We start from the raw sequence: 26,704 nt of genomic DNA, 5'->3' as shown, positions 1-26,704 counted from the left end.
AGTGTGTGGGTGTGAGACTTCAAAGTAGGGCAGAGGAATTTAATTCCCCCTCAGGGTGAGGCTCTGCAGTTTTTAAAAGATCAATCAGGTGTTGCAGACCACTGGGACAGGGACACAGAGACCTCCTTATCCCTGCTCTGGGACATCTCTGAGAGGCACCTCTGCTGCCCCAGCTCCACAGAAACCTCTCAGGACTCAGGGCTTGGAGGTCTTTTCCAGTTCCAATGATTCTACGATTCAGGGAGGAGCAGGCTGCAGAGCAGCACTCAGAGCTCCCCAGCATGGTCTGGACACCCCGACCTGGGTCAGGGCCAAATCTAGACCCACATTTCTTTAGAGAAAGAATGTTCAGGCTTCAGAGGTGGGAAAGTCTCCAGTCTCCCGCTGTGATGGGAATGTGCTAATTACCTTATGATTACCACAGCCAAAGGAACCACTCCTGGCAGGGGCAGTGTAATCCTATCATGATCCATCAGAAAGAGCTGGTGGCTGTTGCCAGCCTGCACGGGGAGCAGTGAGAGACAGCCCTGTCCTGGCTCCGCACCACCAGCCTGCTCTTCCTCAGCATAAAGGAAGGGCTCTTCCACTGCTTTAACAGCAAGGGCCAGGAGAACAGGGTAACAGAAAGCCCAGACACTGGTATTTGTTACAGCCCAGGCTTTAAACTGCCTCCATCCAGCCTGGTGCACTCTGGCAGCGAGATGGGAGAGCTGGAATCCCAAGGCAGTAAATAAAATTGAAGGAGTACCTGTGTATGGTTGGAAGACAGGATTTTTTCCCATGCTGGCTTAATGCAGCATGAAAGTCCCAGGCAGAGGACAGGGTGGGGCTATGGATAAATGTGAGCAGGAACACAATTCCAACCCTGCATCCAGCTATTCAAACCTCAGCTGAGGTTCCTCAGAGCCATCCATGCCCAGTGACACAATCCCCTCTAGAGGAAGGAAGGTGAAGATCTGCCATTAGCTCTGAAAGGAGCATCTTCACAGAATCATGAAATGACTTTGGGGTGGAAAGGACCTTCAGGGTCATCGAGTTCCAACCCCTGCTCCATGGGCAGGGACAACTTCACTAGATCAGCATCATCCGTGTGAGCTGGTGTTGCCCCACTCCTTCCTCAAGCCCAATGTGAGACAGAGTTTGGGTGGTCTTTAACAGATGGTAAAAAGCCCTTCATAACCACCACCAAAGAGAGGACAGGCATTTAACAGACGTGGGAATAGGGGAGTCTGTTCTGCAGAGGTTTCATTTGACAAGCTGGGATCTCACCAGCAGCCTAGATTACACAAGCAGTATTTATTCCACTTCTCTGATATGCTTTGTGCTCCCTCCCAAGGTCTGGGACCAGCTTAGAGACACACCTTGGTGTGGGCAAGAGGTTTAAGAGAGTTGCAGCAGCCTCAGCTTCAGATTCTATCTGTTCTTGCCAGTCCTCCAGTAACACTGGGCAGCCTGACTTGACTGGTGAAGACCTGTCTGGGTAGACTGGATTTGTAATTCAAGCCCAGTGCACTGAGCTGCTCCCCAAACCTGACAGCTGATGGCTGCAGTCAACAGGCAATTTGTGAACACAGAATTAAAATAGCAATTCCCTTTTGAATGGTATCGAGCTTCAATGCAACAACAACACACAGAAGAGGTTCTCTAAGGAAGAAAATTCCTAGTTTGACCTTGATCACAACAGCCTTTATATAGGCTGGCACATCAATTTACATAAATTAACCATCCATGTCAGCAGAGTAGGGGAAAAAATGTATATATCTAGGTAGTAAAATACCATTCCATTGAAGGCAAGATGAGCAATCCAGTGCAGAACTGCTGATACCAAGCAGCAACACTTCTCTATCAGAAGCGGTGATTTTTTTTTTATATAAGACACACTGCAGCCTTTCTGCCTTTCCTGGCAGAAGCTGATTTATCTATTGTAAAATTCACCAGCCTCAGCAACGCTGAGCAGCCTCTCCCAGGGATCACACTTTGGCAGGGCTGAGAGGGAAAGACAAGAACTGGTTTCCAAAGCGTGCAGAGCTGATAGCACTGGATTTTCCTGCTTGAGCAGCGGTCAGGATCCTGGTGAGGTACAACGTGACTCTTCTTGGCAGCCCTTGCAGCCAGCCCTGCCAGAGACTCGCTCTCTCCCACTCGTTCTCAGCAACTGCAAGCACAAAGAGGCTTCTCCTAGGAGATCTTTTCAGTATTTCTTTCATCTCTTCTGTTTTTAGCCAGTTTAAACGTTGCCATCAGGGCAGCATTGGTGAAATTCAGATTGGAGGCAAAGCACATTTGAGGATAAAAACCCAGGCGGTTTCATCTCACCTAAAGCAAACGTCAGCGCCTTGCTCCGAGGAGGAGCTGACCTTTATTTTCCTGCCTTCCTGAGGAGATGCAGCTTCTTGCTGACAGAGCACAAATGGCTGGAGCTGACACAGCCAGGCAGCCTCTCCTGCAAATCAGTGACTGAACAGCCAAGGAATGGTCACACTGCAGGTCTGTCAGAGCTTCAGGGTTTACAGCTTCCCAACAGGACAACACAGCTCCATCTCATTTTCCTCGTGGCATTTTCAGTTTTCACCCCATGGCTGCATCCTGCAAAGCTCTGTCAAAGCAGTGGGAGGTGCAGGGCCTCAGGGGGGTCCCTGTGTACTGGGCTGAGCCTGTGGAGTTTGGGGGGTGATGGTGAAGCTCCTGAGCCCAAAGCCTGCTGCAGACGGCTCCTGTGGACAAACCTGCTGGAGCAGGTGGAGAGCACGAGGAGGGACACAGGGCACACCAGGGCACATCCCCAGTGCACACCTGAGGGCACAAGTATCTGTTGTGTAAAGTGAGTGAGCTGTGAAGGCCAGAGCTGCCTTCTGAGCCTGCACCTGCCTTGGAGGGCACCTAGAGAGCTCAGTAATGGCAGGAAGCTCTAGCTGGACTTGCTGGGATCAGAGCACACAGTGGGACATGGCAATGCAGCAGTGACCTGTCCTCCCTCAAGTCCAAGACTTGTGTCTTCTGCTCTTAGTGTTTTCTGGTCTAGACTCCACTTTTTCTATCAGCTTTTGCTGTCTCAAATCCAGAACACACATCACTGTTTCCACAGTGTTTGGTTTCCAGGTCATTAACTCTGGATGTTGTCAGAATAAAGGGCCCAAATCCTCTCTCCAGAACCAGCATGTCCTGTTTACTTCAGTAATCCCCTGTGAAAAATTAGCACCCCCCACAGGAGCCCTTAGGGAACAATGGACACAGCCTGTCTGTGGAATACCAGTGATGTTATCAATCACAAATATCCACTTTTTTGGTGTAAAAACCAGTAAAATTACCTCTACAGGGCAAGTAGGATTCAGTCCTGCTGACCAAGAATATAATAGAAGATATTTTAAACTTGCACAAAGCCAGGTGCAGTCATCTGGAGGACTCACATGGCTACTTGGCTCACGAAGGAAACTGGAATCTGAATGTGGAACACCACCACAGCTGAAGGTTTTGGCAGAGGACTCCTGCTTCTAGCAGGAAAACTGCTTTAAGTTACCTTTTTCTGCTGTAGTAAGTGCCTCTGTAGACAAGCTAATAAAAACCTCAGAGTACATAAATTTATCTGCACCTTAACTGCTAGTTATAGATATCCTTAAATAAGGAGGCAAACAAGGGGTCCAAACTGCTCCTAAGTAAGTTAGAAGTTGGACTGTGAAACTCCAGTGAAACATAAAGATGGTTTTGGCTCTATTAATGTTGGCAGCTTCCTTCATCCTTTGTTACTGGCAGAGAAGAACATGCCTGACACCAGCACCTGGCTGAAAATTAACTGAAGTCTCCTGAAAAAGGGCTGACCACCGTTCTGCTCCATATCTCTTTGCTTTATTATAATACTCTTTAAAAGATGACACTGCAGTTCAAGTCCAGAACCACTCTACAGAACAATGAATAGTGTTCACTGAAATCGCCATTCCTGTGAACTTCACAAAAAAACAGAGCAGGAAAATTAAAGATACAGTACTCCAGACTGACCAAGTTTCTGCTGGCATGGAAATGAAAGAGGGTTCTGCAGCTAGAGACCACTCAGCCACTAGGATCAAACTCTTAATAATGGCCATGGAAATGTTTCTTGATTTCTGTTTAAATCACTGATTGCTAAAACCTTTACTTGTGTCACTGAAATTTAGTATTTCAGCCAAAATAAGCTAAGAACTGAAATACCTGTGTAGACTGCTACTCTCCAAGAGGACCACTGTATCTTTAAATGTATCCTGGATTAAACAAAGGTTTTATCTACACTTGTTAAATTATTGCACAGACCATTACACTGACAAGTACATTATGAACCCATGGAATGTTACAGTCTGGCCTGGAAAATAAAAGCAGCAGCATTATCCTTGAGGTCTCAACCATGAGGGAAAGCTGACTAAGCACTTCTTGAATTGTACTAATTATTAACAGGTTTCAAGACACAAATGAAACATTTTAAAATAATCCCTAACTCCAAGGATTATGTTTGGAAGCATTCTCCAAAACTTTTACTCTTTTGCAAGTGGCACTTAGTTTGATTTCTTGACTTTTTTTTTGTATCAGAGTACCTGCAGGAATCCAGCTGCTATTTTCCAAAGCTGAAGCCATACAAAGAAATAAAAGCTTGGCTCACCAGTGGATTTGGATCAGCCATTGCAATGTCTAATGGGTGCAGCAATTTTCACCTTCTGCACATCTCCTGGCAGTTTGCTTGTGTGACTTAAACCCGTGACTCCAGGGAGTGGGATGAGAGCACAGGCAGAGCCCACGGTGACCCCACAGCCCTCAATGCCTCTGCTCCTCATCAGGCCAAAAGGGGAGGGTCTGGGGAGACGAGGAGGAATTAAAAAATAAAAAAGTCTGATTTGTGAACACTTGCTTGGCATGTGCAACTTGATGGGATGCATTTCTTCATAGTGCAGAAACCTCTCAGACACCTACTCTGAAAAAAGTAAAATTCAATAGAACAGTGGGTGTGCAAAAAGAAAATGCCCTTGTTTTGTCCTCTCCTTTGGAAGGCATGATCACACATTCAGGCTCAGACAAATCACTAAAAAATGCCCATTTGTCCATCAAACTGACCAGCTGGCACACTGGTTTTGTGTCTGCAGTTACACTTTCTGCCATTATACTGGTTTATTTGGATCTTCCAGTAACATCTTTCTGTCAGTTGCAGCATTTTGTTGCTTCCCTACAACACTGCAGAAAGAGAGATGGCAACTGTTCTGTCCATTTGATTTAGAAGATAAAAGTTTCAAAAGCTACAAAAATCAAATAAGAACAAACAAATGGCTCATGCCAATCGTGGCTGCAAGTGATACATAAACAAACCACTTTTGTCCCAGCCAAAGCTCACAGCTGAGGAGAATGTGCACGCACACATCACAATACCAGTGACTGAGTGGACTGAAATAAAAGATTCTCCTGCCACGAGCCATTTCAGGAGGTTTATGAAAGAGAAACTGTAATAAACTTGTACAGAAGAAGCTGAATCAGCTTCAGACTGGGCAGCAGCCACATTGATGAGGAGGCAACAGAGGTGTAAGCATAAAAAACCAAAGATATGTTTGATATGCAGCTAAGCTATGACAAAGTTTACTTAGAACTGGAGAAAAAGTAGAAAACAAAATCCTTGTTTTAGTCAGGGTGTGAACTGCTGCCCACAGTACCACGAGCAGCATTGCAAACCAAGAGCTCCCGTGCCTTTGGCACTTCCAAAGGGTCTGTGACACCAGGGACATCTTGGGAATGGCTCAGCCTGGAGCAGCTCTTGGGTCCTGCTGCAGACACCCAGAGACCACGAGCTGCAGACCACACTCTCAGGAGAAGCAAGGGGGAAAAAAAGAAATCCCAACTCTCACAGAGCAGGGTGAGAGAAGACTGGAAAAATATTCTGTTCACCATCTGAAAGATCCTAGTAATAGAAATACAGATTGAGGCTGTAAACAGAGTTACTTCTACTCAGACTTAAGCCTTTAAAATGCTACTTATGAGGAAATTAATTTTCTTTCCTTTTTAAACTGTTGCTATTACTATCTGCTCAAAAACCTCTGTGAGGAGTAAAAGAAATGGAGTGTTATTTAAGGTAACTTTGACACCTTTGGTTGGTTGAACAAATCAACCAGTTTTTAAAAGAAAAGGCCTTTTAGGTAAGTAATAAGATCCACAGGGTTCACAGAAAGAACTCCATGCTGGAAAAGCAGACCACAGAGAACATCATGATTTGAGTTTTCAAGTGAGCTGATTGTTTTCGTGCTGAGGGTACATTCACAACCCATCCCCCAAAATAAAATGGGATACCTATGATAACTCTGATGTTAAAAGTCACAGTTCTTCTCTAGAAGTTATGGTTTGTGTCATGCAAAGCAATCTGTTGGGTCAAAACTGACACATAACTGAATCTCCTGTTCCAGTCCTTAATGCTGACAGAGTTTCTCAAGTTTCCAAAACAGTGTTTCTTTAACAAGATCCAAGAAGACAATGTGGAGAAATACATGACAAAAAGAGATACAGCTTGACATACTAAAGAATCACTTGGAAAACATCTGCTTAAATTAAATTTTACTATTAAATCCAGACATCTACTCGTCTTGAAAGGGGTTTGCTGCCAAGCTCTTTCCTCAATGTTCTCTATTTTCCATCCATTTTTTCTTGCTGGAATTTTCTTTATCTTTTTTTTTTTCACTGCCAGGTTGCCAAACAGATGTCCAGAATGACACAAGCAGCAGAAAGATTTCATTTTTAACAGCATTAATAAAATTAATAAAATACTACAAAGGTAAAAGGAAGAAAGAGAAAAAAGAGAATACATAAAATACTCAAACTGGGGCAAGGGCTCAGGTGAGGAAGGAAAACACCACAGCTCTGCTTTTCTGTGTAGCAGAGCTGCACAGTGCAAACTCAATTCCTTGAGTAAGTAGAGCCATTCTGGATATCCCTTGAGAGCTCAGGTCAAACCTTTAAGTCTACACAAAAAATTATCTAGCTCTAGATTCCTTCTGAATTCTAAAGGAGAAAAATAAGTTTTCAACTAATAAAAAATAATGTCACAATGTTTAAAAACAAAGCTCCAATAAAAAATATGTTAAAGACCATCTTGAATTGCCAGACCTCCTGCAGTCAGAGCAATCCATAAGGCATTGAAACTCGATGTATCCATCTGCAGCTTGCCCAGTTAATGGCTGTCTTTCCCAGTCACACCCTGTCCCTTATTTGCATTAAACACCCCAAATCTCAAATTAGATGAGGACTGGATGAACACCTATTAACCTACACATGCAAGGCTGTGCCATGGAAGTGTCCTTGCACTGGTTTCTTTCCTTTAACATTAGTGCTAAGAAGGTTGCTGTAGCCAGCTCCAGTAGTGCAAGGAGATACTTAACACTATCCTTAAAAAAGGGAGAGCCACCTTTATGTAAGAAAAGATTCAGATGCTACTTTTTTTTTTTTTTCCTATACCGGGGTAGAAGGAAGGAGAATGAATGGGAAGCACAAACAGATCAGAAAGGTCAACCATGATACTCCAGGTGTGTGTAAAACTTCCTCCCCTCCATCAGCCAGCACAGCCTCCCTTTCCCAGCTGTGCAGAGCAGGGTTAACAGAGTTCTAAAAGTCATCCCACGCATTTTTTGTTGCCTTAGGAGGTTTCCTGGTCTTGCTCTCCCCTCCTGCGTTCTCCCAGTTGGTCTCCCAGTTCTCCCAGCTGTCGCTGTTACTGTTCTTGTTGGAGACCGTTCCCGAGCCCCACACGTCCCAGCTATCCGAGCTCTTCTTCTCTGTGGAATTGTCCACATAGGTCCAGCTCTCGCTGCTTGGAGATTTATGAGCTTTTGGTGCATCTGAGTTGCCAAAGGTCTCCCAGAAGCTTTGATCTACAGCATTGTTCTGGTAGCCCTCCCCTCCACTGTTCTGGTAGCTGTCTCCCTCAGGTGGTCTTTTGGGAGGTGAGGGGAAAGGAAGGTAGAAATAAATTAGTTATGCCAAACATAACAGTAAAAATAAATGACCCCAAAGAAAATTGTAATTCTACTGCTCTTTGCTTAAAAAAAACCCCTTGATGATAAAGGAAGAGCTAAATATTGCTCCAAATGACATAAGCTTTTTGTCTAATTCACAGATTTTGTTAAGAGATTTAACAGGCCCAGGGAAAGGGAATGTGCATTTGGAGTTAAGTTTTAAACCAAAATTTGTGCACTGCTTTGTTCTCAGCTTAAAAACAGTTATAAACAAAGTTATATTGAATTCCTCCCTATTATATAGAGGAGGACTTCAGTAAAGACAGAGTAAGTTCTTAATATTGAAAAATTACCTTTCACTACTATACTGCAGAGAATGTACAGGAGATAAAATTATGTGTTCAAAGAGATAGAAAGTAAGAACAAAAAATTACCTGTCAGAATTATCATCTGGTTTGCCTGAAAAGAAAGTGGTGACATCTCTCCATCCCTTACTCCCAACTCCCTGAACCTAGAGAAAAAAAAAAAGACACTCCATTCATTTGGACTGAACCAACACCTCTGCCAAGTCCAAGAGCAAAAGCCAGAACAACTCTTCCCATAAGTCAAACACATTTAACTCACAGCTCATTAAGAGTTTTTGATGGGCAATTACATGGTGGATGTAAAGAACATACAGTTGACAGCACTGTGCTGCTGGAAGAGGGGGGAAGTAGGACAGGTTTAGCTTTTTCACCCATTGTTGTAACATCTTTTGAATTCTCTCCTAGACTTCCTTGACAAAAATACAGGAATTAGACCTTACATAAAATTAAACTTAATGAAAGCACTGATGTTTTATGATTAATGTAACTTGTATTTATATTTCTACTGTTCTACACTGCTACTATCACTCTGTTTCAGCAATATTTCAATACCCACGTAAAACAGGCCAAAAGCTGAGTCCTAGAATTGCATTAGAAATATAACTTCTGAAGTGACACCACGGAAGGTAATGAGTTAGAGATAGGGAGGATAAACCCCAGAATTCAGCCTGAGAGTTGCCAGGCTCTAAACAGAACAGGTAACATAATTTATTTTATTTTATTCAAATAGTACCAAACCTAAGACACTGAGCTGGTCTATGTGAGAGCTTCCAGTGCTGACTTTCCCAGTGCTAGAAGAAGACACACATTCCTGGGTGCCACCATGCAGGTTACCCCAGCAGGTGTTAGTCTGTGCAGGGTTTCTGTGCTTGGCAGCCTCAGACAGCACTTACCACATCCCCCAGCACCGAGAGCAGCGGAAGGCAAAGGAGAAAGTGCAGAGCATTAGCAGGATTTACTGTACCATGAACACAAGCTGTCTCCATATTCCCTCACAGGTTTTCTTTGCTGTTTATAACCACCCCATGTCCTCATTCTAAATTACTAAGAGGACACCACCATGCCTGTGCAGCTTTGAACACCCTGACAGAAGTGCTGCCCGCTGAAAACTCTGCTTTCCAAATTTCTTATTCAACACAAGCACAGACCAAAGCTGCATTGGGGTTTTGTATTATTTTTCATAAGAATATGGAGACTGGCTTGACTTGTTGGGCCTCCTTAAAGCCAGGCAGGCCACCTCATACCTTGCTGGCCAACTGCGATACCCCCGTGGTGACCTCCTCAAATATTTTCCCCTCTTTCACCTATGTGGACCAAAGTATTGGTAATTAGTCATAAAAGAATTTTTTATTATTACTGAAACCTTTAGACAAGCTCATTTGTGCTTAACAGCTAAAATGTCAAAAAAACCCTAACCCCAAACAGAACCAAAATAGATTTAAAGCAAAACTAACCAAGTTAAGAAAATTATAAATGAAGTTTGTTGATCTATAGTGGAGTGAAGCTCAGTTCTTTGAATTTGTGGGTATTTTCTGTGGCTAAAAACCCAGTTTGAGGAAGGTATCACACCCAGTTTGAGGAAGGTATCACACCCAGTTTGAGGCAGGTATCATTTAAACACAGTTCAGGTATCATTACACTACTGCTGAGCATACAAACACCAGTACAAACAACATCTGCAAACATGAAGCTTTATCAATATATTCTACTGCACTTGAAGACTGTGTTTAGAAACTTAGCAGATCCCTTTTATTCTCTATCTTTTATAGATATTTATTTAAATAGTAAAAGGACTTTGAATTTTGGTGGAACACAATACAACAGGAACCTTTCACCACTTAAGAAATGGCAGTTGTTCCAAAGCAAGTGACTCTGTATAACCACATAGAGAATACTTATTTCAGAAAGTAACACTTATTTAGAACTAACAGCACAACATCCTAAGGGAAATGGATCTCTTTTTTTTTAAACAAAAAATGCATAATTTCTCATTAGACTGTCCTACAAAATAAAAATCAGCTCAAGGAAATGCACCCTAAAAATAACCCTGAAAAGAAAGCATCTAAGCACTCTGAAATAAGCTGTGGATAATTCTAGGGAATAGAAAACCAATTAGAGTCTTCTCCTGTTGTTTGAAATGCCATGTAAAGAATGGTGAACTAATAAAGACAATGGAAGAGAAATTAGTTTGCAATATGATTAAAACATTCTCTTCAAATGGTTAAAAGATGTTTGAATTAAAATAAAGCTGGCAGGTAGGTAAAACATTAGGAACTTAACACTCCAAAATATAACTACTAACAGATATAAATATATATATATTTAAACAACTGATCTTATATCCTTTTAGGGTGCATTTTCCCCTTGTTCTGTCTTCCATTATTGAAAGCACGAAATCTATAAAATGGTATCTAACAAGAAAGAATGTGACAGACTCTGGTGGACATGAGACAGGTAGGTGGAGGGAGTTCACCATCATTAATATTTCTCTGATAACAGCCTAACTTTGATTTGTTTGATGTTTCCCCTTTACAGAAAGAGCCCCTGAGAACCTGGGCAGCTGTGGCAGGAGGAATCAACCACTCCCTGAGTGAGTACAAGCATTTTTCTGCAAGTCAGTTTCTAGCAGGAATTACCAGTTACCTTTTCCTGTGCAGGTTTGAGAACATTTTCATTTAATGTCTGACCTAACTCTGATGCCTATTTAAAAGCAAAACAAAAACAAAGTCAGTTATATTTTCTTTTTAAAAAAACCCAATAAAACCCCACAGCCAACACCTTCTGCAGGCTCATTTCTCAGCAGTATCTCCAAAAACACAAGAAGCCTTTAGCTTTGATTCATACAAGCAGAATGAGCTGAAAAGCACACACAGCAAAGTGCTGCAGGAGACATTAAAAGACAATAAATTAAAATCAGATACACATGGCAATAGATGCCCAGAGCCCAAGCAAAATCTGACCTTGCCCTGGAAGCAGAAGCAATGGTGCAACCAAGCAACAGTTTCAAGGATGGGCTCCCTGCTAATGCCTGCAGCTGGAAGAACTGTCCTCATCCCCCCCTTATTTTTCCATATTAATTAAATTACTCATAGAATTAGATCCTTTTGGCTGATCTCCCCCTATTTCTTTGTCCTGTAGTGCTCCAATTATCATCTGCTAGTAAGAGCCCAAGTGTTTCTGAGCAATACACAAGAGCCAAAGCTGTGACAGAATTTTTTGTTATTTTCTTTAAAGCTCCAGGTTTGCAGGAAGAAAAAACAATGAACTTCAGAAATCTGTTGCAATCCAGAACAAGATGCACAGGGATGTTGCACTTCAGAGGCAGTTTACAAAAATGTAAGCCCACAATCTAAATCACAAAATTACCTTCCTAAGGCAATGCTGACAAGGACAGCAGGTTTAGAATTGTCTCAAATCATTCCTTGCCCTACTACTATAATAAGCCTTTGATAGATTTAAACTTTCTTCAGAATTACCATATCCTACTGTGTGCTTCAAGATTTATCCTGGTTAATCCAAAGGGCCAATATGCCAGGCAATTAAGTTTTATTTCCTAAGGGTTCATATTTGATTACTATCACTGGTCAGGGTGTGCCTTCACTCATGTTCCTCCTGGGAATGGAGCTCCTTAAACATCTTTCCTCCTCTGACTCCCAGGTGTTTAAGAAGCCTTTCCCTTAGCCACAGCATTCCCAGGATCTCCCCTTTTCCCAGCCATTATCTCCAGTACTTCTACTCCTTACAGGACAAAAATTCTTTGAGAAGCAAAGGCAAAAGGAAATCCCACTTCCACCCAGTGAGAAACATGAATGCAAATCACAAAGGGCTTTCTACCTTTGGAAGTGAGGCTAAAAAGTGTTTAAGAAAAGCAAGAAAGGGGTGTTCTCACCTTTGAAAAACCCTCTGAAATTTACTGAACCCAGCAAACAGTTCATGTTTTATAATCAAGAGTGTAACACATGCAGACTAACAGTTCAGGTATGTAAGTGGAGCCACTGCTAGAATTAGGATGAATTAGAACCTGATTCCTCTTACTCAACTACATAATTTTGTAAATGTGGAATGGAAAGATTTGGATACAACTGTATTTCCATCTAAATCACTTCATCTTTCCTTCCTATTGCTGAATTTAGGACAGCACTCTAGCCACCATTACAAACACTTGATTCAATGTCTGCCTTCCAGCAACACCCAGCTCTTGGCACATTCCTGGGGCAGACATGCAAACAGAAATCCTGAAATCATCAGAGTGTGGACAGCAGCACAGTCAATTTTCAGACAGTGCACAGCTTGGTATCTCTATCCAACTTGACAAATTTTAAGTAGGTTTGAAGAAATGTTACCATACAAAACACACAACATTATTCTAAACAGGTTTGACGTAAGGCAGAAAAAGAAAAGACAGCTCAAGAGCAAATGCACATATTCAGCACGAACAGACAAGGAGTCCATGCACAAGAACAGATGTGAGGGTGTTACCGGCTCTGGCTGCTGCTTGTAGCCCCAAAACTTTACCCAGAGAGCAAAAGAGAAAAGAGCAAGGAAGGTAGAAGCAGTTTTTAGCAAAAATTTGGCAGCATTTTTTCAGGCAAGTTAAGTAGCATGAACCTTTTCCAGCTTTTAACATCTCCTGACAAGAGAAACAGTAAAATGTGTTTGGTAACTGGGCCCCAAATACACTTTTAACCAATGTAGTGAATATAAAATGTGTTACATCTGTTCTGTAAAGGGTCAGAAGTTTCTGGAACAAAATTTAACCTTCAGTAACACAGCTTGGACTCTAGAGCACCACGTTGCTGTGGTCCTTGTCAGTAGATGTGATGAGCTTTTAAACTTAATCCTATATTTATTAATAATACTAAAGAAAAAGCAGCTTCTAAAAGGAAAACTGCCAGAGGGAGTGAAGAGGAACACCTGTAGAAAACTTAGTTTTCCTTAAGCCAAGCAGTAAATACTTCAAAAGCTTCGAGGTAGGAAGTTTGGGTGCTTTAACAAGACATTTTTGTTGCAAACATGTCCAAGTTTGGCCATTTGAAGGATTAATATCCCAGTGCATAGACCTGTCTGAACACCAGCACCTGCACATTGGCTGTGAGCAATACTTTCTATGCCTATCAGAAAGCAAACCAGGCTAATGCTGCACATACACAAGAGTTATAGTTCAATTAAAATTCCTGAACCATCTGTAAATACTAGCATCTCACTCAGAACTAGGCAAATTAAGAATCCCATCCTTTTATACATTTTTACGTTTGAATTTAAAACTTTTCCATCTTGCTTACGTCAGAGCTCTGTGTAGTCAGGTCTGACTGTCTCTATTTTAACCCCAGTTTGAGAAATGAAATCCATTTGTCTTTGCTACTTTTTAAAACACACACAAGGAAGTTGATTTATTAATAATACTGAGCAGTTCATATTTCTAACATCTTATTAGGCTTTAGCCATGGGAAGATGGTTTGCATTGTATTTTATCAAGAAATCTATTTCAAGCTAGACCACATTTCAGATTCACAGAACTAAATGAGGGGTATGTTAAGTTTGCAAGCTCTGTAGCCTCTCCAATACATCCAACAGGAACAAAGAGCAGAGTATCCCTGTTTGTCTCTTGCTTAATCTGACCACTGCAGCTGACTGCAATTCCCATGGAATTAAAAACTAGAACTGAACACTACTGTGCACCACGAAGGCAAAAAGCACTGGTCTGCTGATGACCAAATCTAAATCAATTAGTGCAGACAAACACATGGCACTTAAAGACAATGAGGCTGAGTAAGAGCTAAATCTATAATCACCTTTTGACTTGCTTGAGATCCAAATCTGGTAGCCTGTGAAGAGAAGCAAATACATGCAGGTTTACCTGGAATAAACCCTTTGATTTTTAAAGACATGCATGTAGAAATGCTGCATGATCCTCTCCAAGGTAATGGAGCTTTGGCAGAATTTTACAGTGAAAAGAAAATACCCATACCACCACCTCTGGCATTCCACTGCTAACTAAGCCCCATTTTATTTACTTACACCCTCTTTAGCAGCTGAGGCAATTTTGCTTGCTCCAGTTGTAAAACTGCTCCATCCCTTTAAAGAAAGCAAGAAAATCGTGAGCTACATGTGAATAATAATAGCAAATTACCAAGTTCTCATTAAAACAGATTAGCTTAGGTCAAAATGCTCTAATACAGCTTGATCTGTAGTCGTAAGAACTACCTGCTACTGAGAAAAAAACTAGAGCCTCTCATTTAACTGAAATATAGTGATGCACTTCCAGTATTTGTGTGAATTTGAAGATGCCAGAGTGTTTCAGATGTTACTCTGCTAAAAATGGCTGCAAGTGTGGGGAAAAATCATCCCACGCAGTGGAAGGCAAATTGTTTTTCTCACCAGGATGAACACCCATGCAAGGAACTCAGCTTCTCAGAAACACAGGACTTCAGGGCACACTGCAATGTGTGTCTGTGCTCACACGAGGGCATTCCAGCCAGGACTCAAAGAATGGCTCACAGGAACAGAACAGTGTTGCCTCTGCTCAGCTGTCTTAGCTCACCTGCAATACACTGCAAGTGTGCTTTCTAATCTCTGGCATAAAAATGGTGAGATACCTAGAAAATATTTAGCTGATCTACACCAAGCAGCCTGTGGGATCACCTGGAATATGGTGATCAACCTGTTCAAAGGCTCAGGCATTACCTTTCCCTGTTAAGTTTTAGTGAAATTATTTATTTCTTTTTAAATAAACAGTGTGAGTTTTTAGTTTTTAACCTGATGTGAGTATTTAGGCCAGTGAGGTCCTACCGAGGGCTGCTGGCCACTAACCTTGGTAAGATATTTTTGTGTATTCCCAAATGACTCCAAACCCCAAATATTGTTCAGCACTGTGACTGCAGCCTATGAAAGCACCAGTATGGCCCTGAATGCCTCTGACTTTATTCCCATTTTATTTCAACAATGCATCTTTCACCATCTCTACTTGAATCACGACAACTGTTCAGCCATATGCTGTTATCTCTTCACACCCTGTCACAAGTATTTCAAATGTTTTCACCACTGCTCAGGGCTTCTGGCACCCACATACACACACATTTCAGTTGTTTTCCTCTGAAAAGCCCTAATATGGTTAACAGACTTAGAGTTATTCCCTACAGGTAATTACATTTTTTTCCTTCAGCACTGTTGATTATTATTTTTTAATCCATTGCTATATCCTCACTTATTTCTATGAACTGATACTAGATATAATTCTTAAGTTTGGCTCAAGTTTCTCCATTTTGCCTTTTAAAGTCCACCAGTATCTTCTTCACTCTTTGAGAATACAGCCAATACTCTGCACCTCTCCATATCCACCTGCAGTCTTCAGTTTCTCCTCTCCATTCATACTCTCCCATAACAGAGGCTAAACCAAAAGAAAACAGTAATTCAGAAAGCTCCAAGCAATTCCTTACCGAGTACAAGGAGGACATGGCATTGTTCAGGAAGTCATCCTCTTTTTTTGGAGGATTTACTGTGTTCCCAAACCCCACATAGCGATTCTCTTGGCCACTGCCACAGCAAAAGGAATAAAGAGTACCTGTATCAGCACACAGCCATTACAAAGATTAAACAAGAACTGAAAAGCATGGAAGAATGACAATTGTTTTTGCACCTGGAGAAGAAAGTCCTGTAGCACCCAGCACCCAAAATACAAAACTACTCACTTCATACAAACACCAAGGATCCACTGAGGAATCCTAGCACAATAGAATTTCCTCTGTGCAAGCTAATGTGGTCTTAATGATTCTCCAGGTTTAACAGATCACTGACATCAGAAAGCTGATTAAATCGTAATAAAGTGATACATGAAAATGAGAAAAGGAATGAAAGAAGCTTTACAAATGTCTCTGTTTAACTCAAATCACTGTAAGGTACAACATACAATCAGAATTCTCTGATTTGGAATCCACCACAATAACATTTAGAATTACAAACTTTTTATTCAATGCTTCAAATGTTTTGTTGTGCTAGAGAGAGGCACTCAGAAAGTCAGTAAATATTGCATTACCTTTGGTAGGAGCTGACATCATCATTTAACCAGTCTTCAAAAGCCTTGTCAGAAGAGGCAGTTGCAGTTTGAGATTGTCCAGCAGAACTGAAATAAAACAGTGAAGAATCAAAGCCACGTTAAGCATAACCCACTAGCTCAGCAGTGCAGCTTGATGTATATCACCATAATTCAGGTTAAAAACTGATTATTTATTTCATCTATCAAGAATGGAACTCTAATGCAACCACTAAAAGGCACAAAGCTCTTGTTCCATTGATTTACAACTGCTTTTGCAGTTAAGTTGGATCTTTAGTGCACAGAGTACCAAACACCACATGCAAAAGCAGAACAACAGAATTGCTGTGGTACACAGCTTTGATGCTCCCAGGTAATTAGCACCAGAAGGGAAAAGTCACTTTTCTTTTTCCCTGGCATCCAATCCCAAACTGGCACAGCATCATCGTTAAGGTGAGGATGTCACACACTACCTGTGAGTGACACAAATGTGTAATTTCAGGTGCATTATAAATCAGGATAACACAAGCACGGCTTGGCCCCTGCTCTCGCTCACTTCTCTCTGCCACGGTTTAAGGCTCAGGTGCAAGGGGTGGGAATTGTTACAAAACCAAAGTCCTGTTACTGCATAACTTCAGCTTGTTCAGACACCAGCACCAACAGGGTGAACCCAGCAGATGTGAAACCATGAGGTGTTGGTGCTGTGCCTGTGTGTGATGCTGTATCTGTACCAACATCAGGTGAGCAGGGCACGTACCGGTGAGCAGAGGACAGGGACATTTTCGGCTGAGGCGGGGTCCAGTTCCTGGCAGGGGAAGTTTCAATGGACCACTCCTTGCCTTCAGCTACTGTAGCTACCTACAAGTGGCAGAATAGTCAAGAATGACAAGTCAGAGATTTCATACAAATTATAAACTGCTTCTGTAACATTAGGACAAGTCATTTTTCCAATTTGCTGCTGGATTAATTAACCTTTTTTTTACAAGAGACCATTTTTTTTCTGACTCTTGGGCTGTGATGTTGAATTGAACACAGGTTTTATTTCAGGCAACTGAAATAGAAAATAGACAATTTCCTCAAAGAGGCAGGTTTGGTTTGAAGAGGAAAGACTGGATTAATGAAGAGATGTAAGCACTAATCACACAATAATGGAGGAACAGAACTACATTATTGTTGTATGTTACTACATACACTAAAGATTTATCAAAAATCACTTGGATAAAACTGAACAGCTGAAGTAGTGAACTGCAGTGAATTGAGGATGAGACAGCTCCAATGACTAAACAGTTGCAACAAACTGCAGCAAAATCACAGCTACCTCAGCTAAAAGTGGAAATGAAAATTTCAATAGAAAACTCTTACAAGACTTGGGAAGAAGCACTCTAAGACTTTTAGGGTCCCAAGAGGGCAGTTCTGGACTGCCAACTCTGAGGTACCAGACCTTTGGGATACCCTTGGGCTAAATTAGAGAGAGTTACCCAAAATAAGGAAGTTAGTCCAGAAAAGCTCCTGCCTGCCCAAGACATTCTTTTCTAACCCCACCTTATCTCCCTGGCAGGACAACATTCCTTTTCTCTTCTGCCAAATACTTGAGCCATTAACTCATTCAGATTTACATTATCTCTCCCAGGATTTCACTCTCTCACATATACCTTTTCAGGAACCACTGCAGAGGTCCAAAAAATTGCAACTTTCCCTCCTTTCCAAACCAAGTGCTTACACTTCCATATTTTCAGATCATAGGGGTGAGGACACACGTAAAACTGAGCTTACCTGGTCTCTAAACAGAGCTGCAGCTTTGCTGTTGTATTTCTCTTGCATTGTCCAGCATGGATCATAATCATCTTGAGACTCCAAGAACTGTCGGAATTTGCTGTTACCTCCAGCCTTCATTTTCTCCAGCTCAATATCCTTCCACTTGTCCATGGTTACAGAACGCACAAAACTGAAAGCAGGTTTAAAATAAAGTAAAAAATTAGATCACAGCTTGTTATAATTTCCTGCTGTATCAACAGTGACAAAAAAAGCTTAATACAACCTATCTCAAAAGTTGAGAGTATAAACATGCTAGAGAAGTCTCCAAGTACAGAAAGACAAGTTATCATAAGAAGGTGGGCAGATCCTCACTGAAATAAGCCAAAATCATGTCACTTATTGGCATTTAAAGGAGACAGTCAACAGAAGGCAAGTGACTGAAAAAGCAGCTTCTTTCAAAGTCCAGGAATTAATCTAGCCCACTATGTAACAGAAACTTTTCCCATACTTCACTCTGCAATTTTCTTTTTCTGTCTATTATCATGTATTTTGACAGTTGGACTCGATGATCTTAGAGGTCTTTTTGAATCTTGGCAATTCTCTGATTCTACGTCCTCATCTCAGAAATTTCATCTCTTCCTCCAAGCCACATACAGAACAGTTCCAAATACTCCTTTCTTATGCAACCTCTACTCACTAATGAGCTTCAAACCACCCCTCAAAAAGCAAAGAATGTACTTCTGAATGGCCTCCCTGCTTTGGTGATTTCCCTCTTGGACTTTCTCTCCCTCATTTGAGTAACTGTTCCCTGCTTTGGCCCTATTACACACACGCTGTGAGAACCCCATCTCAGCTGAGTAGGGTTCTCAGAAAACAACAAAAACTATCATTTATATTCCAAAGAAAAAAGAAATCTCCTGAACAGAACAAAGCTGGGTTTAGAGTAGTTTTATACGCAGCTAGTTACAAAGCACAGAGAGCAAAGCCCACTTTGGAGAGGAGCATGAAGCAAAGCTCCCAGTGGAAGGTGGGATTTGAGACATTCTATACATTCCAAACCAACACGTGCTGCTCACAGCCACAAGGTAATGCAACTCAGCCCATGGTCTGTGGGCAAGGCTGACCTGAGGTGAACTCCCAAGCCTCGGTGTTTTCCTGAGCACTCCAGACAGATCCAAATTCCATAGGTCACACTCACCCACTGGGGGTTAAATGCACCACACTCAAAACAGACCTGGGAGAGAAAAAGAGTTATCTCTGCAAGCTGCCACCACTGCCCATGGGAGTTTTCACAGCTCAAAAAGGCAAATCATCAGAATATCACACACTGAAAATAATTTCAGAAAGAAGGGTTCTTAGTGCTTGGAAACAGCTTCCCTCACATCATAAACTTCCTTCAGGTATTCATTCATTACTGCACCAACTACCAAAAACCAGTGAGGAAATACAGACAAGCAAATAGAAATTACTATGCAAAGAATTCATTTTGACTTCATTTTCATTGTCTTGAAAGGAAGTAACCAAACTGAATTCCTGAGGTTTCCTTGGCAAAATAAAAATGCACTATTTAAAGTTTGGAACATTTTTTCAGTCTCTACAGTTTGGCAGTAAATGGTAGCAGATCTAAACAGATTTTTTTTCTTTAGAAGTAGCTTTTAGAATTGCTCATACAGTGCAACAACTTCAGTTTTATGATGGGATTCACCACTCAAGATTTAATGTATTGATATAAATAAAACTGGATCTTTTAATGGACTATGACATTTAAGGTATAATCAAGCTACTTAAGTAGATCACTTTAATTTAAGTTGTGCCCCAGACACCACTTGTTGAAAAGACCCCCGGGGTTCCAGCATTACTAGAACTTCTGAAATAGTTGTGCCAAATATGCAGCAGTGAATTGTAATGCATAAAGGAGATATCCAAATTTCTATGTTAGCATTAGTGAGCCATAGCACAAAGACAACAGCAGCTGTAGCAGACCCCAGTGCATATTTGGAGTAGGTAAAAAGCAAATTCAATCTACAAAACTGATCTAAAGATCATGATTTTCTCACATTGTTTTCATCTTGTGCTCTGACTTCCTTGAGGACTTTCCTTGTTCTTGGACTTGCCATGATTCTGCAAAGGGAGAAAAAGAAAAAAACTAAGTCATGATCATGGATTTGACTTTGGTCGGACACTCAGCACCTCACAAGCACAGCTCTATGACAAGAATCAAACCTGACTCACAACCAGCTGCAGAGAAAAAACAAAAACCAAACCAGCACAAACCCCACAACCTTATTTTTCCATTTACTTTGTACTTTTGGGGGGTTTATTCATCTTAACTCCATCAGTGGAAAGCTGTAATGCAGTCATTAAGGTTGACAAGTGGGTCTATGCCACAAGTGGTATCTAAACAGACTCCAGTGGATGCTGCTCCCAGCACTGCCCTTCCTGATGTTTTCCCAATATCCATGATTTCATGGAATCACAGGCACACAACTCATCAGACCTCTGCAATAATAGCAGAAACTCTTACACTTCAGACTGCAGAACACATTGCTAAAAGAAGCCCTTGCTAGTTGATACAAGAATTTGTAATTTTCCAGAAATAGAGTTTGTTCGTCAACCAAGTTCTAAGAAATTAAGGCAATTATTGGGACCTTTTACACAAAGTAGAATTGTAATTCAACAGGCATGCCTCACTGGCAGACCACATCATTTCACTCTAATTTTTATGACGCAGAAAACAGCAGGGAGCAGTGTCAACCTATGGATAAAATTCACATTAAGACAAAAAGTGTGATTCACACAAAGTACACAGCCTGGAAAAATTCAAAGTACATCAGGCACTCATGATTTGAAGAACTCTAGTGTAGGGTTCAGCATAAAGCTACAATTTAGATAAAAAATAAATTCCTATTACCAACTAATAGCATCATATTTAAATTAACTCTAAATAAATAGCATTTGTTCTCCCTTTTTACTTCCTCTCCATCTTATCATTTCCACTCCAGAAAACAAACTTCTAAGATGTAATAAAAGACAGAAGTCACCAAGCTTTCTAGAAACAGCACTAACTACTAAATGTCAAGCTTAGTGGCCAGTTTATACAAAGCATAAACCAGCAGGTTGATATTTTCACCAAACACTGGTGTGAGAGGCAAAAATGCCTTTATGCAACTCTCTGACACTGGTTCACTCTGCTATTTGACTAAATAATTAGAAGTCCTTAGAACATCAATAAAATTAACAATCTCACAATAATTTTAGAAGGTAAATTATTGTTACACACAACTGCCACAGCCCTAAGGGATGGAGGGAGGATGTATCTTAAATAAATAAAAGAAAGGTGTTTAAAAGGTAAAATGCTCCAGGTAAGGAAATATTGCATTTGTATGACTGACATCAACTTCTTAGAAATCCCTAGAGCAGAGCAGTCCAATAAATAGTTCTGTGCATCACCAGCTAAGATAACATGACTCAGAGAGGACAAAGCTCACTGTTGTACCTACGTGTTGACACTAAAAGCACAGTGTGTTTGCAGCAGAACTCACTTCCTTTTATCTAAAGCACTTTTTCCTCTGTAAATATCTTGTTGACAAATGCATAATTCTATGGAATTTTAGGGGCAGTACTTTCACTGATGTTTAGAATGTGCTACCCTTTCAGCCTTAATTACTTTGTATTAGGCAAAACCAGGTAATAGTGATAAAAGTGTTTTAGACTCAAAAGGTTACTCCACACAGTGGTGAATAAAATATTCCTGTCATCCTGCAATAAAGTATAACTAGCACAGATATTTTTATCAATAATCTAATAAAAATTGTGTAACTTTCAGAACAAGAGAATGAAAGTGGCAAGTGGCTCCTCATATAATGATACACCTTTTCCAACAGCATTTCAATAACATTTAATCTTCCTCAACTTACTCATGTGCATGTGAGCAGGCAGGGAGATAGCACTACATGCATTTGCTTGTCCTAAATAACAACCATAAATACATTTTCATGACTCCCAGTTCACATTTTCAATTCCACTATTTGTCCCTGGTGAGATAATGGAGAAATCTTCTTTTGCAGTACAGAAATTAAGTAAATAACTCAGCAGGAACAGCCAGACAGACAACAGTGCACCCTCTGGGCCCTCCTCTCTGCCATTATTGCTGCTTTATCTTGACACGTCAATGCCTCTTCCCAGGAATGAATTTCCCCAGCATTTTCCTGTACATTACTGACAGCTTCCAAGGCTCCTCTCTTTGGCTGGATGCTCAATTCTCTTACTTCTACCCCCCTTTAGCATTTTTCTCCTTTTTCAATCAGAATAACCAACAAAGGCAGTCTAAATGCAGAGGCCTTCCAGGCTCAATGGCAGATGAGCAGTGCTGCAGCTGAACAGGAAAGCCTCTTCCCACCCCAATTCTGCACGTGCCAGGAATTGTCTGCAGAGCAGAAAGTTCCATCCATCCTTCAGCAGCCAATATCCACCCCCCTTCAGTGTTCGTACATGAATTTCAGATCTCCAGCTCCAAGGTGACAGAGGAAGCAATTGCTTTTGGTTCTGCCATAACTAACTTCTTTTAAACAAAAACTGAAAGGCTTTGATGGCTGCAGTCTGAACATACCCCCATTCCACATGCACCAAGTTCCCTGCCCAAACCACCACGTCTGTCTGAGGGGAAGGCAGAGCTTCATCCACACCATGACATCCAAGAAAAGGAGGAGGCACCAGCTTTTCACCTTGTGCTCCTCCACAAAAGCATTTGGAAATAAAGGACAAAGTAAAAACGTCATGTTCTAAGCTTTCTAATAGGTAACGTCTTTAGAGATGCCTAGTTTATTTTAATGTTTTTCCCACAAAGTTTTAAGGGTTCAGATTATCATTGAATATCACCAGAAAGCTGAGGCCTGGTAGCTGGTACTGGACATGTATCTACTGTGCTGTTTGTGTTTCATAACTAAATACTGAAGAAAGAAGCATTCTTAAAGAAATAGACATTGTTTTGATCTAATATAAATGGACATAAGCAGTGAAGAAAAGGTTTCCTTTCTGAGTAAGTTTCCATTGAATAACATAAATATTTTTTACAAGGGTTCCAAAGTGGAAAGAGACAGCTTCATACAGACCAATATCAGATTCTTAATTCCCAAACAATCTGCTCCCAAAGCAGAATCTAGATGGACACTATAGGAGTTTCCTGGTTAGGAAATCTTTAGTTTGCTAAACAAAAATGCAGAAGTGCACTAGAAGTGGAAATAATACACAATAGGACTTTGCTCCTCTGATGCAGCAGCAAATTCAGAGCCAACCTGCAAAGGGCTTTGCAATTCAGTACACGAAGAGTCAGCGGGTGACGTGGCCTGGTGACTTCATGGTCCTGAAGGCTCCCTGTGAGTCCCACCAGTGCAAAAAGGCCACAGAGGCTGAAGAAACCTCTGGAATCACACACTGCGCCCACCTCCACGGAGCTGGCACGGCTCTCCTTCACGAATACATCAAAGACCGGAGCACAGTTTTAAAGCGGCGCAGTCTGACACTCACCCGCTCACCCAGCGCCTCGCAGGGCCGACAGAAGGGCGATTCCTTCAGGCACACCTGCGGTACCCGGATCCCAGCGAGGTCCTGCAGCCTCCCTCAGAACATGGCCGGGTTCCGCCGAGCCCTCCGGCCTCTGCTTTCTAGGCAAGAAAATAACGCAGAAATAGCTGAAATAGCGGGCAGGCAGACGCCTCCTGCCCGCCACGCCAGCCTGGCACCCGCACCTCGCCCGCCCTCGGCACCGTCCTGTGTGACAGCGCGGGGGCCGGGCCCGAGCGCCGCCACCTCAGCGCTGGCTGGGGGCACGGGCGGCCCCGGCACAGCGAGCCCCGGCGCGGGGAGCCGCGGGGACACGGACGCACCACGACCCTGAGCAACAGCGCTGCGGCAGTCTCGGTCCTGATCTCGGTCCTGATCCCGATCCCGGTCCCGCTCCCGGTCTCGATCCCGGTGCCGGCCGCGGCCCGGTCCCGCCCGACGCCGCCGACGTTGCAGGGCGCGAGGCATTGTGGGCGCCCGGCTTAACCCGCTGCGGGCCGGCCGGGCCGGGCCGGGCTGAGGAGAGCCGGAAAAATCCCGGAATATCCAGCCCCGCGTGCTCCGGAGAGAAGTTTAAGGGATTTGCTTCACCCGAGCAAAGCTGAAATAAAGCTTTAAAGCGAACCTTGCGGCGCTCGGTGCTGTTCCACGCTGCAAAAACGACCCCCGGGGTTTATCCCTGAGGGGAGACTGCCCGTGGGGGTGGTTTATATGGAATTATGTGATTTTTTCCTCACACACTTATTGGTGTGAGCGAAGCAGGGTTTTGGGTGATGCCCCGTGTTGCTCCCAGGCTGGGAATAGCAGATTGAGGGGCTGGTTGTACCCCCAGCTTCACGCCCAGCTCTGCTGTGGTCACCCCTGGAGCACTGGGATGGTTCAGGGCACCCCGATCAATAGATGGAGGATCTAAAGCTACTCAGGAGCATCCAGAGAAGGCCACAAAGATGAAAAATGGTTTAGGGAAAGCCTAGAAGAGCAGCTGAGGGTCCTTGGGTTGTTCAGCCTGAAGAGGAGACTGAGGGGAGACATCATCGAGGTCTGTGCTTCCTCATGAGAGGACGGGGAGGAGCAGCTCCCATCTCAGTTCTGTGGTGACCAGTGACAGGACACAAGGGAATGGCTGAAACTGCATCAGGGGAGGTTTAGGTTGGATATTACGAAAAAGTTCTTCCCCCAGAGAGTGGCTGGGCACTGAACAGGCTCCTCAGGGAATGGTCATAGCCCCAAGGCTGGCAGGGCATTTGGACGATGCTCTCAAGGAAGGACAGAGTGGGATTTGGGGATTTCCTGTGCAAGGAAGCCCCCAAAAGTGCGTTGGACTCAATGATCGTTGTGTGTCCTTTCCAATTCAGGATTTTGTCTCCAGAGATCCTCCCAAAGGTGAGGGTAGATCAGATGGAAAGAGCACCCAGAGTTGCCTTGTGGTGCTTGGAAGCACAGGCCAGGCGAGCACATTTATTCTATCGCTAACTTCTTTTTAATCATCAGCTGCAGGCACAGGGCAATGATTTAGTGTTTACGTCTGAATCCCACAGAGACAATACGCTGCTCATTTCAGTACAACTCCTAGTCTGGCCTCTGTACTTAATAAGTAGGCTATTATCTGACTATCAGCACACGGGAGATTAACAGGAGCCATTTTCATTACCATTAATGGTGGCTACACACATAATGCCCTCACATCAATGAGAAGATAATGGGCCCTTAAGTGTGCGTGTGTAAGGCCGACAGAGGAAGGGGTATGAAATATAAAGCAAACTCGGCTTAAATAATTTGCTTTTCCAGTTAAGAAGAAAGTAATCTCTTCTCATAAGCACCGTCATTTTCTGGTAAACGTGAACCAACAGGCAATGAGGTTCCCATTACACAAATGCTGTGTTACAGGGTCTAATGAGCATATTAATCTTTGTTTTTCCATATAATTGGTAGATAATCCAGGGATTTGTGTTGGCGTTGGCTCTGCAGTGGTTCTGGGTGAATGTGTGTGCTCACAGCCTGAGCCAGGAGTCATCTTCAACCCCAGACACGCAGTGAGCAGAAAACTCACCTATGTGAGGGCTGCAGGACTGGGCTGTCTGCTGTGCAGCAGGAATGAAGGGATGCCACAAACATTTGTCTTTCTCAGCAAGCCAGTAAATGTGTGCCATTCCCTGGCAAGTCCAATTCGCACCGTTCCTGGAATTTGGGATGGGTGCATAGCTCTCTCCCCATCTCTGCAATGTGTGGCAAATGTCTATTCTGAGATAATGGATAATAATGCCAAGAAGAAACATTTGCAAAGGAAGCCAGCACTGCCTTCCCTACTTGTTCCCTTTATCTGCTTATAAGCTGTTTCTAGCTTGAAACTAAAAGACAAATATTTTTAGCACAATTGCCATTGTTATAATTGTTATGCCCAATGTCAAGAACATGTGAAACATGATGATAAGGAACAAATTACAGCATAAAATAATACAAGGCAGTCACAGTATCCTTGAGCTGTTTTCCATGTTGAGATTTTCCTGATAGAAATAATTTTGCTTGGCTTCAAAAGGACAATATGCAAACATGTAAAGGTCAGTCTGATTTGAGAGCACAGAAAACAGCTAGAGCCAAATTCTGCAGAGATTTCATGAATAAGTTCACCATAATTGCAGTGAAGAAGACTAATAGCAAGTGGAAACTTACTAAGATAAGCTACCTACTGTGCAATTTTGCTTGTAAGTTAATGATTTTGTATGATGGCTTTGAAACTTCTTAGGGGAAAAAGAAAATCTCTGGAATAGGATTTAAACCAAGGAGCATTCATTTTCACTCTTCCCTGTTTTACAGATGCACTAAACCCTTTCTAATCTATTATTAAGACTAGATTTTGGTTATTAAATATTGCAGTCCCTGACATAAATGAAGTGGCATTACCACTCGGTTTAAATCACACAAAAATACCTGAAAATTTTTCTTCTAGAATAGCTGACAGCCTGAGCTTCAAATATTAAAGGCAAAAGGGATACCACAGAACACTGTTTGGACTTGTTTACTGATGCCTATGTGGGCTGAATTACAAC

The 26,704-nt window shown here is 42.3% G+C and overlaps 1 protein-coding gene across 2 annotated transcripts; it reads right to left on the bottom strand.

Moving 5' to 3' along the window:
- Window positions 1–4,711: 4,711 nt before the first annotated feature.
- ARFGAP1 (ADP ribosylation factor GTPase activating protein 1) lies at window positions 4,712–23,758 on the bottom strand. 2 transcript variants are annotated; one of them, XM_063404322.1, is made up of 13 exons: window positions 23,622–23,758; window positions 20,153–20,216; window positions 19,220–19,329; window positions 18,114–18,285; window positions 17,098–17,198; window positions 16,344–16,430; window positions 15,748–15,844; window positions 14,330–14,386; window positions 14,104–14,136; window positions 10,955–11,011; window positions 9,556–9,615; window positions 8,381–8,457; window positions 4,712–7,924 (listed from the first exon to the last, which is right to left on the bottom strand). In XM_063404322.1, exons 2-13 carry the CDS (start codon window positions 20,210–20,212, stop codon window positions 7,597–7,599), a joined length of 1,239 nt encoding a protein of 412 aa, XP_063260392.1. In that variant the 5' UTR covers window positions 20,213–20,216; window positions 23,622–23,758; the 3' UTR covers window positions 4,712–7,596. The 2 variants fall into 2 exon arrangements, with proteins under 2 accessions (XP_063260392.1, XP_063260393.1); XM_063404323.1 differs by lacking the exons at window positions 9,556–9,615; window positions 10,955–11,011.
- Between the last annotated feature and the right edge of the window lie 2,946 nt (window positions 23,759–26,704).

Source organism: Prinia subflava, chromosome 8 (genome assembly GCF_021018805.1).
Source record: "Prinia subflava isolate CZ2003 ecotype Zambia chromosome 8, Cam_Psub_1.2, whole genome shotgun sequence".
Classification (NCBI taxonomy): domain Eukaryota; kingdom Metazoa; phylum Chordata; class Aves; order Passeriformes; family Cisticolidae; genus Prinia; species Prinia subflava.
The sequence above is the reverse complement of the archived record's forward strand: the minus strand, read 5'-3'. Positions and strand labels throughout refer to the sequence as shown.

What these genes read in the sequence shown, in the direction of transcription:
- ARFGAP1 (XM_063404322.1), bottom strand. Translation starts at nt 20,212, where the DNA reads ATGGCAAGTCCAAGAACAAGGAAAGTCCTCAAGGAAGTCAGAGCACAA. An exon ending in TATCGCAGTTGGCCAGCAAG is followed by an intron (nt 8,458 to 9,555) that starts GTATGAGGTGGC and finishes TTTTTTCTCTAG; the next exon opens with GTTCAGGGAGTTGGGAGTAA. An exon ending in CCAGATGATAATTCTGACAG is followed by an intron (nt 7,925 to 8,380) that starts GTAATTTTTTGT and finishes ACCTCCCAAAAG; the next exon opens with ACCACCTGAGGGAGACAGCT.